A 16,658-nucleotide genomic window follows, 5' to 3' on the forward strand; every position below is an offset into this window, starting at 1 on the left:
CTTGTATGGCTACCTGCCACTCACTCACAAAGATTGAAGGAGTGCTTTCTGGTGATCCACTCGATTTGAAAATGTTCGAAGCCATTGGATGGGTGAGTTTAATATTTTAAAGCAGAAGGAACTTGAAGGAAAATAATCTTGCACCAGGAAGATGGTTTCTACTGTTGTTTTGATGACTGGTTGATCTTGTACCATAAAAGGAAATGTGTAATTTCTAAAGGTACGTCATTGGAGAAACATTCATAATTGTGTAAAAAAGTATCTGTTTAGTTAAATTAACTCACTTAAACACCTTTAATAGAGGAGGACCTGCTTAGGTGTCTGCTCTATGTTTATAAGAGAAATCAGCTATCAGCAATTTGGGGTAATAGGCCTGAGTCAGAAAGATGATTTTCAACACCAGTAATCTGTTGACCATAGGTGAAAAGTATAGTTCTGTGTCTTCATTGTTGTTTTGTCCTCATGTTCTTTCTGTGTTGTTTACACACACACATACCCACACACAGTTTTGTCTGTTTATACTTTCTATTTGTTTTGGCTTTGATCCTTTTGAGTGCCTGCAGTGTTTTCTGGTTATCATTTCACAGTATTTTCTTTTACAGATGCAATAATAAGGTTTTTAAAGTTCCCTTCTGGCTTCTGAATTATTTTCTGTGGGTCAGTTTTCTTTCACCCTCCCAACACTTGGTCTTTTTCCTTCATGCCTTTGGTTTTCATTATACATCTTGATGGTACTTTCATATTTAAGAATGAAGGATTGCTGTGATAATTCCAGGGAGCTACAGTCGGGTTTTTTTTGTTTGTTTTGTTTTTTTTTAGTTTTATTTATTTTTGAGAGAGAGAGAGAGACAGCATGAGCAGGGGAGGGGCAGAGAGAGAGGGAGCTACAGAATCTGAAGACAGGCTCCAGGCTCTGAGCTGTCAGCACAGAGCCCGACGCAGAGCTCAAACCCACGATCTGTGAGATCATGACCTGAGCCGAAGTTGGACACTTAACCGACTGAGCCACCCAGGCGCCCCAGTGATAGTCAGGTTTTTGTCATTGCCCGTGTGTGTCTTAGTCTGTTTACTTGAGCTGTGTCTCTCCTGAATGGCAAGGCTGACCCAGGGGGGCTCTCTGTGTGCTGAGGGTGCATCCTCATCAGGGGGCTGTTCCTCAGACCAGGGCTGCAGAGCTGGCCTTGTAGTTGCTCTCCTCACTCGCTCTGCTGACCCTCACCGGAGCAGCGTTTTGTCAGGGAGGTAGCTCCTCTCTCTCGACAGTAACCCCCGGGCTTGGTTTTTGTTTTTATCTTGCTTAGCTCAACTATTCTGGCTGAAAAAAAATGAACCTCTCCTGTAGGTCCTCGTGTGTTTATTCTGGGTTACTGTTTTTTTCTTTGCTCTTTTCATCAATATAGTTTCAGTTTACCTTTTGTCTTCATATTTGAAATCCTTCTTTTAATTTTCTCTTTACTTTTAAAATGTTTATTTATTTATTTATTTTGAGAGAGAGAGAGCAGAGGAGGGGCAGAGAGAGAGGGAAACAAAGAATCCCAAGCAGGTTCTGCGCTCGAACCCACGAACTGTGAGATCATGACCTGAGCCAAAGTTGAACGCTTAACCAACTGAGCCATCCGGGCGCCCCAGTTTTTTGTTTACTTTTAAAGGATTCTTTCTTTTTTTGTATTTTTTAATTTTTTTTTAATGTTTATTGATTTATTTAGAGAAAGAAAGAATCCCAAACAGGCTCCACGCTGTCAGCGTGACACGGAGCTCATTCCCACAAACTGTGAGTTGTACACTCAACGCAAAATCAAGAATCTTACACTCAACTGATTGTGCCACCTGGGCACCCCTGTTTTGTTAATGTTCTGAAACAGGGAGATGGATGTCTGGATTGATGCTTGTCCATTTTCTGATAGCCCACAATAAATACTTGTCAAATTTAATTCCCAAAAGGCCTTTAGAGAATAATTTATAAGAGTAAATAGGACTGGTTCATCTTTGATGTTTTCTAAAACTTCTCCCCAGCTGAACAGATTTTCAGTAGATTTAGTGTTGTTTGTGGATCTTTTAAAAATGGGTTAAATAAATAAGTTTGCATAATAGCATGTTTTGTTGACACTGAGATGTCTTGATGCTTGATCTTACCACAGACTATCAGTGGAATGTTTCCACATAACCAGTCATTGCTGTTGTTTAATGTGATCAGTGCCATATAAGATACATCCCAATTTCAGAGATGTTAAAACCTGTCTTAGAATTGTGTAAAATTGGCTAATTGGACACAGTGCCCTTCCCCATCATTTTCCCATTGATTCCTTCACTTTGAAGTGTAATTAATTTGTTTCTTGTGTATGTATATGTAATACAAGTTTTTGTTGGAATTATTTCACCAAAAATAAGTGTTTTAAAATTAAATTTCAAGCACTTAGGGTTAGTAGTATCTTAACCAGAAATGTTCACCCTGAAATACTACACTCAAATCTTTGTACCTCGGTGTGTTCTTGATCCAGTGGTTCTCCTAACCATATCAGAGCTCTGTATACTTTTGAGTCCTCTCTGTTAGCAGAAAAGAATCATTGGATGATAGACTGAGCATGTTTGGAACTGCAAGAATCTTCTATTTTTTACAGAACTAGTCTCTAAATCAAAGTTGTAGGAGCAAAATAAGAACATTTTTCTCTGTTTCTCTATTCCACTTCTAATCTCTGCCTCCCATCTCCCATGGGTTGCTAGGACTTAAACTTTGTTTTTTTTTTGTTTTTTTTTTTTAAATGTTTTATTTATTTCTAGGAGAGAGAGAGAGACAGCGCAAGCAGGGGAGGGTCAGAGAGAGAGGGAGTCACAGGCTGAAACAGGCTCCAGGCTCTGAGCTGGCAGTCAGCACAGAGCCCGACGCGGGGCTCGAACCCACGAACCGCGAGATCATGACCTAAGCGAAAGTTGGACCCTCAACCGACTAAGCCACCCAGGCGCCCCTTAAACTTTGTTTAAAATACATGCAATTTTACTTATATATTATACTAACATAAATATAAGTATACTAATATATTAGTGATCTAGTAGTGCTCATTTATTCCTTGGATACTGACTTTTTTGTTGTTATTGCACTGAAGATAGCTATAATGTTTCTTTTTTTTTTTTTTTAATATTTTATGTATTTAGCAGGGGAGGGGCAGAGAGAGAGGGAGTCACAGGCTGAAACAGGCTCCAGGCTCTGAGCTGGCAGTCAGCACAGAGCCCGATGCGGGGCTCGAACCCACGAACCGTGAGATCATGACCTGAGCCGAAGTCGGACGCTTAACCGACTGAGCCACCCAGGCGCCCCAGCCATAATGTTTCTTTTGAAAGTAGAACCAGTGAGTTGAATTTTATGAAGTAATGTGTTGGATATTTTCCTTTCAGATTCTGGAAGAAGCAACTGAAGAGGAAACAGCACTTCATAATCGAATTATGCCCACTGTGGTTCGTCCTCCAAAACAGCTGCTTCCGGAATCCATACCTGCAGGAAACCAAGAAATGGTGTGAAATCACATGAAGTTGGATAATACTTAATACTTAAGTTAATACTTAGTGTTGATGTTCATTTTCAATCCTCATTTTGAACTGTTGTTAGAAGACGAAATCACATGTCCTTTATTTAATTCTTAGGGCAGATATGATTATCTTAACTACATTTATCCCAAACAGCGCATCTGGTGTGTTGCAGTCACTCTGTGTGTAAAACATTGAGATGTAATTCTCAGTACCATTACTTTTCCTTACTACTTATTGACCAACTTAGGCCTTGTGATTTAGATGGTGAGGAATCCTGTTCAATTCCTAGGATTTAGTAAAAAGAATATTGAATGGCTTTACTCTTAAGTGAATTTTAAAATATGTTCCCCCTTACTTTAGTACTTAATATGTTAATATTTTAGGGTAGCAAAATATTTTAAAATATTCAAGCACACATTTTTTTAAAAAAGGGAGGAGTAGAGAAGCAGTCTTGAAACCTGACTTTGAAATAATCAAAGCTTCTTGCTAATTTTTAAATAGTGTTTTGTGGGCATGTAAGGTTTTGTTTTTTTAATTTGAGTATGTTAATGAACCTAATCTGTACGGTTTCTTTATCCTTTTGTTTTTAGGAGCTGTTTGAACTTCCGGTAAGTGAAGAATGTTTACTTGTTACTTAAGTATATGTGTTTTAATTCTAAAAGAATAATAAGTGCTTTGTGCATCTTTTGCAATTACACAGGCTATTTATGAGATAGGAATTGTTCGCCAGTTCCCATTTTCTTCTGCTTTGCAACGTATGAGTGTGGTTGCAAGGGTGCTAGGGGATAAGAAGATGGATGCCTACATGAAAGGAGCGCCCGAAGTCATTGCTAGTCTTTGTAAACCTGAAACAGGTAAGGGATCAACGAGGCTGTGAGTGAAATTCTGTTATTTGTGTAAGCTTGTAGTTGCAGTTTTAACAATGGCATTTATTTTTTCCTTTTTAAAAGTTCCTATTGATTTTGAAAAAGTCTTAGAAGATTACACTAAACAGGGCTTCCGTGTAATTGCTCTTGCACACAGAAAATTGGAGTCAAAACTGACATGGCATAAAGTACAGAATATTAGCAGGTAAGGTGGATGAACAGTTTTTCTGCGGTTTTTCCAGTAACGTATAGTTTGTGTTTATATGTCATGTACAATAAGTTATATGTGGTGAATATTTGTTAAACGTTTATTTATTAAAAATATTTTTAAACAATTTTACTTACTTTTGAGAGAGTGAGTAAGCATGAGTGGGAGAAGGGCAGAGAAAGAGGGAGACACAGAATCCAAAACAGGCTCTAGGTTCGAGCTGTCAGCACAGAGCCTGATGCAGGGCTCAAACTCATGAGCTATGAGATGATGACCTGAGCTGAACTCGGACGCTCAACCGACTGAACCACCCAGGCGCCCCTATTTATTTATTTTTAATTTAAATCCAAGTTAGTTAACATAGATTGTAATAATGTTTCAAGAATAGAATTTAATGATTCATCACTTACATACAGCACCCAATGCCCATCCCAGCCAAGTACCTTCCTTAATGCCCATCTCCCATCTAGCCCATTCCCCCGCCCACCACCCTGCCAGCAACCCTCAGTTCTCTGTATTTGAGTCTTGTATGATTTGTCTCCTCCTCTGTTTTTATATTAGTTTGGCTTCCCTTCCCTTCTGTTCATCTGTTTTGTATCTTCAATTCATAGGAGTGAAGTCACATATTTGTCTTTCTCTGACTAACTTATTTTGCTTAGCATAATACACTCTAGTTCTATCCACATTGTTGCAAATGGCAAGGGTTCCTTCTTTTTAATCACTGAGTAATAGTCCATTATATATGTATACTACATCTTCTTTACCCATTCATCTGTCAGTGGACATTTGGGCTCTTTCTTTTTGGCTATTGTCGATAGTACTGCTATAAATATTGGGGTGCATGTGTCCCTTTGAAACGGCACTCCTGTATCCTTTGGATAAATACCTAGTAGTGCAAGTGCTGGGTCATAGGGTTGTTCCGTTTTTAATTTTTTGAGGAACCTCCACACTGTTTTCCAGAGTTGCTGCACCAGTTTGCATTCCCACCAGCAGTGCAAAGGGTTCCTTTTTCTCTGCACCCTCGCCAACCTCTGTTGTTGCCTGAGTTGTTAATGTTAGCCATTCTGACAGGGTTGTGAGGTGGTATCTCATTGTGGTTTTGATTTGTATTTCTGTGATGATGAGTGATGTTGAGCATTTTTTCACGTGTCTGTTAGCCATCGTGATGTGTTTTTTAGAGAAGTGTCTATTCATATCTTTTGTCCATTTCTTCACTGGATTATTTATTTTTGTGGTATTGATTTTGGTAAGTTGTTTATAGATATTGGATACTAACCTTTTATCTGATACGTCATTTGCAGATATCTTCTCCCATTCTTTCGGTTGCCTTTTAGCATTGCTGATTGTTTCTTTTGCTGTGCAGAAGCTTTTTATCTTGATGAGGTCTCAGTAGTTCATTTTTGCTTTTGTTTCCCTTGCCTCTGGAGACATGTCAAGTAAGAAGTTGCTGGGGCCGAGGTCAAAGAAGTTGTTGCCTGTTATCTCCTCTAGTATTTTGATGACTTCCTGTCTTTCTTTTAGGTCTTTCATCCATTTTGCATTTATTTTTGTGTATAGTGTAAGGAAGTGGTCCAGGTTCATTCTTCTGCATGTTGCTGTCTGGTTTTCCCAGCACCATTTATTGAAGAGACTGTCTTTATTCCATTGGATATTCTTTCTTACTTTGTCAAAGATTCGTTGGCCGTATGTTTGTGGGTCCATTTCTGGGTTCTCTATTGTGTTCCATTGATCTGTGTGTCTGTTTTTGTGCCAGTACCATACTGTCTTGATGATTACAGCTTTGTAATACAGCTTGAAGTCTGGAATTGTGATGCCTCCAGCTTTGGTTTTCTTTTTCAGGATTGCTTTGGTTATTTGGAGTCTTTACTGGCTCCATACAAATTTTAGCATTGTTTGTTCTAGCTCTTTAAAGAATGCTGGTGTTATTTTGATAGGGATTATATTGATTGTTTAGATTGCTTTGGGTAGTATTGGTATTTTAACAATACTTTCTGTTTTTCCAATCCGTGAGCATGGAATGTTTTTTCTTTTTTGTGTGTGTCTTTGATTTCTTTCATAAGCTTTCTATAGTTTTCAGTGTATAGCTTTTTCACTTTTTTGATTAGGTTTATTCTAGCTTTTTTATGGTTTTTAGTTCAATTGTAAATGGGATTGATTCCTTGATTTCTCTTTCTGCCACTTCATTATAGGTGTATAGAAATGCAACCAATTTTTGTACGTTGATTTTATCCTGCAACTTCGCTAATTCATGGATCAGTTCAGGCAACTTTTTGGTGGAGTCTTTTGGGTTTTCCACAGAGTATCATGTCATCTGTGAAGAGAAGGTTTGGCTTCTTCCTTGCCAATATGTATGCCTTTTCTTTTTGCTGTCTGATTGCTGAGGCTAAGACTTCCAGTACTGTGTTGGACAGCAGTGGTGAGGTAGGACACCCCTGTTGTGTTCCTGACCTTAGGAGGAAGCTTTCACTTTTCCCCAATTGAGGATGATCTTAGTGGTGGTCTTTCATATATGGCCTTTGTGATGTTGAGGTATGTTCCTTCTCTTCTTCCTTTCTTAAGGTTTTCTATCAGGAAAGGATACTGTATTTTGTCAAATGTTTTTCTGCATCTACGGAGAGGATCATGTGGTTCTTATCCTTTGTTTTATTGTTGTGATGTATTAACCAATGATTTGCAGATATTGAATCACCCCTGCAGCCCAGAAATAAATCCCACTTGATCATGGTGAAGAATTTTTTTGATGTATTGTTGGATTTGATTTGCTAGTATCTTGTTGAGAATTTTTGTAGGCATGTTCATCAGGGAAATTGGTCTTACTTCCCCCTTTTAGTGGGGTCTTTATCTGGTTTTAGAATCAAGATAATGCTTGTCTCGTAGAATGAGTTGGAAGTTTTTCTTCCATTATTATTTTTTGGAACAGTTTTAGAAGAATAGGTATTAACTCTCCTTTAAATGTAGAAGGAGGTATTAACTCTCCTTTATTTTTTATTTTTATTTCTTTTTAATATTTTTATTTATTTCTAAGAGAGAGAGGGACAGCGTGAGCAGGGGAGGGTCAGAGAGAGAGGGAGTCACAGACTGAAACAGGCTCCAGGCTCTGAGCTGGCAGTCAGCACAGAGCCCGACGCGGGGCTCGAACCCACGAACCGCGAGATCATGACCTAAGCGAAAGTCGGACGCTTAACCGACTAAGCCACCCAGGTGCCCCCATTAACTCTCCTTTAAATTCCCAGGTAGAATTCCCTTGGGAAGCCATCTGGCCCTGGACTCTTGTGGGAGATTTTTGATTACTGATTCAATTTCTTTACTGTTTATGGTTCTGTTCCAATTTTCTATTCCTTCTTGTTTCAGTTTTGGTAGTTTATAGGTTTCTAGGAATTTATCCATTTCTTCCAGATTGCCCAATTTGTTGGCATATAATTGCTCATAATATTCTCTTATTGTTTGTATTTCTGCAGTGTTGGTTGTGATCTCTCTTCTTTCATTCATGATTTTATTTATTTGATCCTTTCCTTTTCCTTTTTGATCATTCTGGCTAGGGGTTTATCAGTTTCGTTAATTCTTTCAAAGAACCAGCTCCTGGTTTCATTGATCTGTTCTACTGTTTCTGTTGTTGTTTTCCCCCTAATGTCATTGATTTCTGCTCTAGTCTGTATTTTCCCTTCTTGTGCTGGTTTTGGCTTTATTTGCTGTTCTTTTTCCAGTTCCTTTAGGTATAAAGGTAGATAGTGGATTTGAGACCATTATTCCTTCTTCAGGAAGGCCTGGATTGCTATATACTTCCCTCTTATGAACTCCTTTGCTGCATCCTAGAGATTTTCAGCTGTCATGTTTTCATTTTATTTGCTTCCATGTACTTTTTAATTTCTTGTTTAACCCATTCATTCTTTAGCAGAATGTTCTTTAATCTCCAAGTATTTATAGTCTTTCCAAATATTTTCTTATGGTTGATTTTGGTCCAGTGTGTCTTTCAAAGCCATTGTTTCCTTGTTGATTTTTCTGCCTAGGTGATCTATCCATTGCTATAAGTGAGGTGTTGAAGTCCCCTACTATTATGGTATTATTATCAATGAGTTTCTTTATATTTGTGATTAATTGATTTATATATTGGGTCCTTCCACATTGGGGACATAGTTACCCTTAATTATAATATAATGCCCTTCTTCGTGTCTTGGTAAAATCTAGTTTGTCTAAGTATTGCTATTCTAGCTCTCTTTTGATGACCATTAGCATGATATATGGTTCTCCATATCATGCTTTGGGTCTAAAATGGGCCTCCTGTAAGCAGCATATAGATGGGTCTTAATTTCTTATCCATTCTGATACCCTATGTCTTTTGACTGGAGTGTTTAGTTCTTTGACATTTAGAGTGAGTACTGAAAGATATAAATTTAGTGCCATTGTGTTGCCTGTAGAGTTAGATTTTCTGGTGATGTTTTCTGGTCCTTTATCTGTTGCTTTTGGTCTTGTTTGTTTTGTTTCATCTTTTCTCCACTCAAAGTGTCCCCCTTAAAATTTCTTGCAGGGGTGGTTTAGTGGTCACAAACTCCTTTAGTTTTTGTTTGTCTGGGAAACTTTTTATCTCTCCTTCTATTTTGAATTGACAGTCTTGCTGGATAAAGAATTCTTGGCTGCATATTTTTTCCGATTCAGCACATTGAATATATCCTGCCATTCCTTTCTGGTCTGCCAAGTTTCTGTGGATAGGTCTACTGAGAACCTGATCTGTTTTCCCTTATAAGTTAAGGCCTTTTTTCCCTTGCTGCTTTTATAATTCTTTCCTTGTCTGTGTGTTTTGTGAATTTGACTATGATTTGCCTTGGTGATGGTTGGTTTTTGTTGAATCTAATGGGAGTTCTTTGTGCTTCTTGGATTTTGATGTCTGTTGTATGGCCTCTACAAAGCAGGGGAAGCACTTCTCGCCGTGTAGCACACAGACTCCTCAGACCACGCTGCTTGCTCCTGGGGATTTGCCCTGCTTCCTGACTAGAGCACCACCAGGCACTGAGCTCCACTATTTATAGAATCCTGGTGGTATTGAAACCCTCTCCTTTCTTTCCATCAGTGGTTTTGGGGAACAGATTTCTTGTTCAGTCCTCTGTGACCGTTTTCACTCTTTCTCGCCAGCTACTTTCAGGGGAGTGTTCTTCCTGCAGTCTCCCAATGTGCTGCACTCTTCCCTTTTCTTTGTGCTCTCTCTGCAAAAAGAGCTCCCTGCCTTCCGTGGCTTTTCTCTTCCTCAGTTCGCCTCGCCTCTCTGTACCACGTACCTGCCTGCCGAATTCTGTGGCTCAAGTTATGTAGATTGTTGTGTTAATCCTCAGATCAATTTCCTGGGTGTGCAAAATGGTTTGGTGCTGATCTAGCTGTGTTCAGGGACGAGACAAGCTGAGGATCTCCATGCTGCTCTGCCATCTTTCCAAAAGCCCTATTAAATATTTGTCAAATATATGGAACTATACCTTATGCACTGTTTGTTTTAGGTGAATGAGATACAAGTACAAATCTTTGAAACCCTTCTCAGTTTATTAAATATTTATTTAGTGCCTATGTGTAGTTAATGCTCTAGGAACATAATTATGTTTGAAAACATAAACATAATTCTATAGTATTTTCTTTTTCCCAAATAATCTACTTGGTTTTGCTCAGTTGCTCGAACCAAGTATTATTTTGGCCAGAATAACATGAATCATAATACCAATTACCACCTTTCCTCCCTTTCCTACTTCAAAGGTCAAATGACATCACCATCATCACATTGACTTTTCTCAGATCTTTTCATCTCTCTAATTTGTGTTTCACGGTGCTTCCAGAGAGCTTTTTAACCTACCAGTCTCTAGTTGGAATTCTTTTTTTTTTTTTTTTTTAATGTTTACGATTTTATTTTTGGAAGAGAGGCCGCACAAGTTGGGGAGGGGCAGAGAGAGGGGGAGACACAGAATCCCAAGCAGGCTCCAGGCTCCGAGCTGTCAGCACAGAGCCTGACGTGGGGCTAAAACCCATGAACCAAGAGATCATTACCTGAGCTGAACTTGGACACTTAACCTCCTGAGCCACCCAGGTGCCCTTCTAGTTGGAATTCTTATAAATGGCTTCCCATCATACACTGAAAGAGTTTACATCAGGGAGATGCATCAGGAAAGAAAGAAAACAAAACACATTAACACTTAATTTGAAAAAAAGTGAATTATACAAGCAGATGAGAATCAGAAAAGGGCATACAAATGGCCAATGAACACATGAAAATGGTAGTACACTTTATCTAGTTCTTTGGGGAACTATAAAATAAAACCACCGTGAGACAACACTTGTCTCCTAAGGTTGGCAAAATTGAAAATACTGATATTACCAAGTGTTGGTGATGGCTTGGGAAAATTTTAACAACATACTGCTACTACACTATTGTAGATTCATCATAAACGTGTAGTATCTATCAAAATTTAAATTTGCTCACACAGTTTGACCCAACGTGTGCAGTTCTAGGAATCCAGATTTAAGAGCTATTTCTAGGTGTGCATAAGGTTCATGTTTAAATAATGCAAATGACATAATACCAATAAGGCAGGGGCTAAACTATGGGCTCTTAACATTGCTGTTAATAACAGTTCTTTCTGCTTTCAAAGTAGAGCATTCCTATGAAGCTGTTCCTAAGCTGAAATGGCTTAAAGTGAGGAAGGAAGTACCTTTACTGTACGTGGAAAAATTTTTGAGTGCTTCCAGGCCCCAAAAATAATCTCTTTGAAGCTTTTCTGATAGCTTAGGACACATCTTGCTAATGCAGGCACAGAATAAATCAAGGGAGAGTAAGGAGCTCACAGACACAGTTCAAAGCTCTATGGCTTGATGCCGAGATGCTAATTGTAATCCCCAAGGAAGGAACTTGGGAGCGTCACTCTCACTGCTCGGAAGTACGCTGCTTCTAAAATGGCTTGCTACAAAATACATGCTGAATGCTATTTTTGCCTCTTGTCTTTTTTTCTTGAAAGCAAAATATCCTCCTCAGATATTTTTTGGTTAATGAAAATGAGTACTAACATGGGTCTTTCATAAAAGTAAAATGGCCTAATGTGAACTTGGGAAAAGTGGGAGATCCCTGTATCTCAGGCACACTGAATGAAGAGTAGGACGGTGTTTTTATTTGTAGTACAATCCTGTTTTACTGAATGAGAACTAAGGAGTGGAGTGGATAGCCCAATAACTAAAAGGAAAAACTACATTAGGAATTTTGCCTATTAAAACAGTATTTGGGGGATGTAGTTTAAGCATGAACATTTCAAAAAAAGAAAAACAAAGAAAAACAGAAAAGCAGTAGCCAGATCTGATGGGTATGCAAGGTTGGGAGCTACACGTGTACAATGTTAGGTTCTAATTCCTGTGATGGCCATGTTAGGCTCTTCTTTCTCTACGGTTTCACTTTTTTTTTTAATTGTTTTTTAATGTTTTATTTATTTCTGAGAGAGAGAGAAAGAGACAGCATGAGCAGGGAGGGTCAGAGAGAGAGGGAGATACAGAATCTGAAACAGGCTCCAGGCTCTGAGCTAACTGTCCGCATAGAACCCGATGCTGGGCTCGAACCCACGAACCGCGAGATCATGACCTGAGCCGATGTCGGACGCTTAACCAGCTGAGCCACCCTGGCACCCCTACAGTTTCACCTTTTGCTAGGACCTTTAAAGATCAATTACTGATTTGTCTGTAGTTCTTTTTTTTTTTTTTTTTAAATGTTTTATTTATTTCTGAGAGAGAAAGAGAGAGAGAGTGTGAGCAGGGGAGGGTCAGAGAGAGAGAGAGGCACGGAATCTGAAACAGGCTCCAGGCTCTGAGCTGGCAGCACAGAGCCCAATGTGGGGCTCGAACCCACGAGCCGTGAGATCATGACCTGAGCCGAAGTCGGACGCTTAACCGACTGAGCCACCCAGGCGCCCCAGATTTGTCTGTAGTTCTTAAGCCTCTCATATTCAGACATCCTTGCATGCCCTTGAATAGGCTGTTCCTTCTGCCCAGAATATCCTGTCCCCGTTTCTCTCTTTCTCTACTCCCCTTGTGTCATAATGCTTCAACTAAGACCCTCTCTGTATTTCCATTCTATTTTATAAGAGTAGATTTGGTCATTTGTCTTATAACTTGAACCTTCCTATCTTGAGTTGAATATTGTATTTTTCATTCGAGAACAAAATTGCCATAACCTGTATCATTCATTGGAGAGTAAGGAAACCAGCAGCAGCCAGAAACTAGCAGGTCATGGGAAAACAGCTTGTAGTGCTTTGACCCCAGTCTCACCTCGGTACAGCTTTGTTCTTTGAAATGCGTTTGCGGGCTTGAAGGCTTATTTTTCCTATCATCGCCAGCAGTATCGTTTGTATTGTTCCTTAACTGTTCTTTACTACCTTTTACCACCCATAGTTATAAATTATATTTCAGAGAGTGTTTATGTTTTAGAGTTGTGTACTGAAAATATCCCTATTGAATTTTGTGTAGAAAACCAGTTGGTTATTGCCAGTCTGAAATTTTGTTTCCTAATTTCAAGCTTTCTTTCTCCATTAAAAAAACCTATTTCTGTGATACAATGCTGGTAGCTTGAGATTTCGTAGGAGTACATCCATCTCCATGATAATGCACATGTTATTTTAGCATGCATCTCTTTGCTTGCATGTGTATTTTCTCACAAAAAACAATACAAAACAAATGCCTTGAGAGTAGAGATTCATATCTTTTCACCTTTGACCTCCCAGTGACTGGTAGTACTACTTGGTGCAGAGTGGTTACTCAACTTTTGAAGGAATAGTGACTTGATAGCTATTGAATATTAATATTCTCAGAGACCCATTTCTGGGGCCCAAATACATCTCATTGTCAGACTGCTAATAGTTTTTATATCACACTTCCCGTATCAAGAATTTGATCAAGATATACGTGGGGCTCAGCCTGTTAAGCATCTGACTCTTGATTTCGGCTCAAGTCGTGATGTCATAGTTCATGAGATTGAACCTGAGTCAGGCTCTGCTGAAAGCGTGGAGCCTGCTTTGGATTTTCTTTGTCTCTCTCTCTCTGTGCAGGCATGCTCTTTCTCTCTAAACAAACAAACTTACAAAAAAAAAAAATTTGATCAAGACTTTTCTAAAATTCATCAAAGGCTTGATCATAATGAACCCAATATAACTGTATTGAATGTGCTTATGGTCAAATTTTTTCCTTTTTTTCCTCTGGACATTTAAGTTTGGGTGTGTTGCATGGGAGGGGCAGTAAAGCATAGATTTATTTATGCTTATTCATTTTGTGGATGGAATATAAGATGAGCATTCCTTAGTACTACAAGTGTTTCGTGTCTTACAAAGATAACTTTTCCAAATTATCCTTATTACATTTCCAATGGTGAAGTTTAGTTTCATTTGTATCTCTTGGGAATTGTTTTTCCAGATACAAGTTTGAGGTATTGAACTCAGACACACATTTATGGTATATTCAACATATAAAATTGTTTATATTTATTGGTATTTTAAATTCCTTTATCAACATAAAGGGAATAGAGACTGTTCCATTGTATGTTAAAATTTCTAAGCCATTATGTGTTAAAATTTCTTTTTCTGCAGAGATGTCATTGAAAACAACATGGACTTTATGGGATTAATTATAATGCAGAACAAATTAAAGCAAGAAACCCCTGCAGTACTTGAAGATTTGCATAAAGCCAACATTCGCACGGTCATGGTCACAGGTGAGACTTCATAAAAGGACACAGGAAAAATTGAGTGTACCTCTTAGAGTCCAAGTTATATAATATTGTGGAATGAACAGTTAGTTATAAAAGCACCTAGTGGCTTCATACTCCCGTGCCCTATTTCAGCTCAGAATATTCTTCAAAGGTATAAGATAACTTTGCAATACTCCTTTAAGGGCTAGCAAATTCTCTTTATAGAAATAGTAAAATGGTGAAGGGCATACTATAAAAATTTACATACAGCTCCTTTTTGTTACCTGTCTTTAAATCCTGTATTACTTACAGCAGTTATTGTATCTTGTGTTATTTGCACATTTTTTTTCTCTACTAGGATATAAAATTCTAGAGGGTGGAGACAGTGTTTTTTTCATGTTGGGGTCTTTTGCAATTTTTTTAAAACTGTGTCAGTAGTGTGAAAAATGATTAATAGAATTTTGTTAGACTTACATTTTTACGTAGAAGAGTATGTTCCTTATCTTTGCTTGAATGCATACTAGTGAAGATAGCCATTGTTTGATTTGCTTTTGATTTTTGAGTACCACATCTAAATGATTCTCCTGGTATTATTATGCCGTTGATAAATTCGGTAATTCCCTTCCTTAGCTTTGTGAAATTGTGGCAGCTCTAATGTGTTTTTTCTTAGTAAATAACCATAATTAAGGCGGTCGATTTATGGCTTTATGTATTCACTGAGCCTTATATGGAAAAGGGACTCTGAGATCCATCTAATAGTATACTTACTACTATGTAGCTCCAGTATATGTGTTTATTAGCATCCCAGCGATTCATTGGTTCTAATGATTGCGCTTTCAAAGCACTTTCCATCTCCTCTCTTCCCCCTCTTTCTCTGCCATGATAAACTGTGGCTTTGTGTCTCAGAGGGGTCACTCTTGTCCATGGAGGATGCCCTTGGAAATAGTATATGGGAATTAGGGGAAGAAATAATATTGCCCTTCTATTCTGGTGGCGGTGGACTTCCCAGACCTTTGCTGGCTTTTCACATATGTTTATATTCTTCTCTTGAGCCTTTCCTTACAAGGCTTCTTTTCAGTTTTTGCCTTTTCAAAACTGAGAGGTTCTTTATATCTTATAAAGATTGTATTCTTCTCACCTTGCTTATCTTTTTGCTTTTGTAATCCATTCTCTTTTTTTTCCTATGATATTAGGCATTCTTGTACAGACTACCAGTCACTGCTAAGTTATTTCAGCAAATAGTTTTGAGCACGTGCTCTGTGGCTGACACAGTGCCAGGCATTGGTGGGTGCTACTAGTGCATGACTGAAAAGATTCAGGACGTATCTGACTTTAAAAACTGTGAGTGAGAGTGGTCTGTTTAGCATATATGGCCTTGAATTATTTGAGGCTTCCTTTGAAGCCTCAGTATGTTCTGATTTTTGGTATTTTGAAGCTCCAGGGATAAGACCGTACATGATCTTCATTTTGCAAGCTGAGTCATGGGGTAATAGATATTCTTGATAAGTATTTGTTGTTGAATACATTTATGTTTCCATTTTAATTTTAACATATTTTCAATATTTTGAACATTAGGTGACAACATGTTGACTGCTGTCTCTGTGGCCAGAGACTGTGGAATGATACTACCTCAGGATAAAGTTATTATTGCTGAAGCATTACCTCCGAAGGATGGGAAAGTTGCCAAGATAAATTGGCATTATGCAGACACCCTAACACAGTGCAGTAATTCATCAGCCATTGACTCGGAGGTAATGTCAAGATGATTTTTCCCTTTTGAAGCTTGCTTGTTTGAATGTAGTCTGAAGAAATAAAAAGTGGTGCATTAAAATTCGACACAACAAAAATTAAATGAAAACAGACGCCTGGGCTCTCTTCTCAGAGATTGATTCATTAGGACTAGGTAAGACCCAGGTACCTTAAATTGTGATATTTAGCCAAAGCTGCGAAGCACCATTTTAAAGTATAAGAGTCCCAGATATTTATCCTATTTTAAAAGTGATAAATGATACAAGTGGTCCATAACATTTAGTTCATACATTATTTCAAACTGAAGCTGATATTTAACCTTTTTTTTTTTTAAACAAACATATTGGTTGATTACCTTAAAATTGAATTTCTTTTCACTTTCAAAAAATGGTAAACTTTGATTCTTTTATGTAAAATATCAAATGAAAGAATTTAGTTTTAGATCTTATTTTATTTATATGTTTATTTTTGAGAGAGAGAGACAGAGCATAAGTGGAGAGGGACAGAGAGAGAGAGAGAGAGAGACAGAATCTGAAGCAGACTCTAGGGTCTGAGCCTCACGTGGGGATTGAACTCACGCACCATGAGATCATGACCTGAGTCGAAGTCGGATGCTTAACCG

General features: G+C 38.3%; 1 protein-coding gene across 1 annotated transcript in view; it reads left to right on the forward strand.

The window, feature by feature from the left end:
- ATP13A3 (ATPase 13A3) overlaps positions 1-16,658 on the forward strand; it is an 87,725-nt gene that overhangs the window by 45,140 nt on the left and 25,927 nt on the right. Inside the window, 7 exon segments of the mRNA XM_077754357.1 lie at positions 1-92; positions 3,391-3,507; positions 4,113-4,130; positions 4,223-4,376; positions 4,473-4,593; positions 14,187-14,311; positions 15,863-16,038. The exon segment at positions 1-92 is cut by the window's left edge and continues 19 nt beyond it. Of these exon segments, the coding sequence (XP_077610483.1) occupies positions 1-92; positions 3,391-3,507; positions 4,113-4,130; positions 4,223-4,376; positions 4,473-4,593; positions 14,187-14,311; positions 15,863-16,038 (803 nt within the window).

Source organism: Crocuta crocuta, unplaced genomic scaffold (genome assembly GCF_008692635.1).
Source record: "Crocuta crocuta isolate KB4526 unplaced genomic scaffold, BGI_CrCroc_1.0 scaffold70, whole genome shotgun sequence".
Lineage (NCBI taxonomy): Eukaryota > Metazoa > Chordata > Mammalia > Carnivora > Hyaenidae > Crocuta > Crocuta crocuta.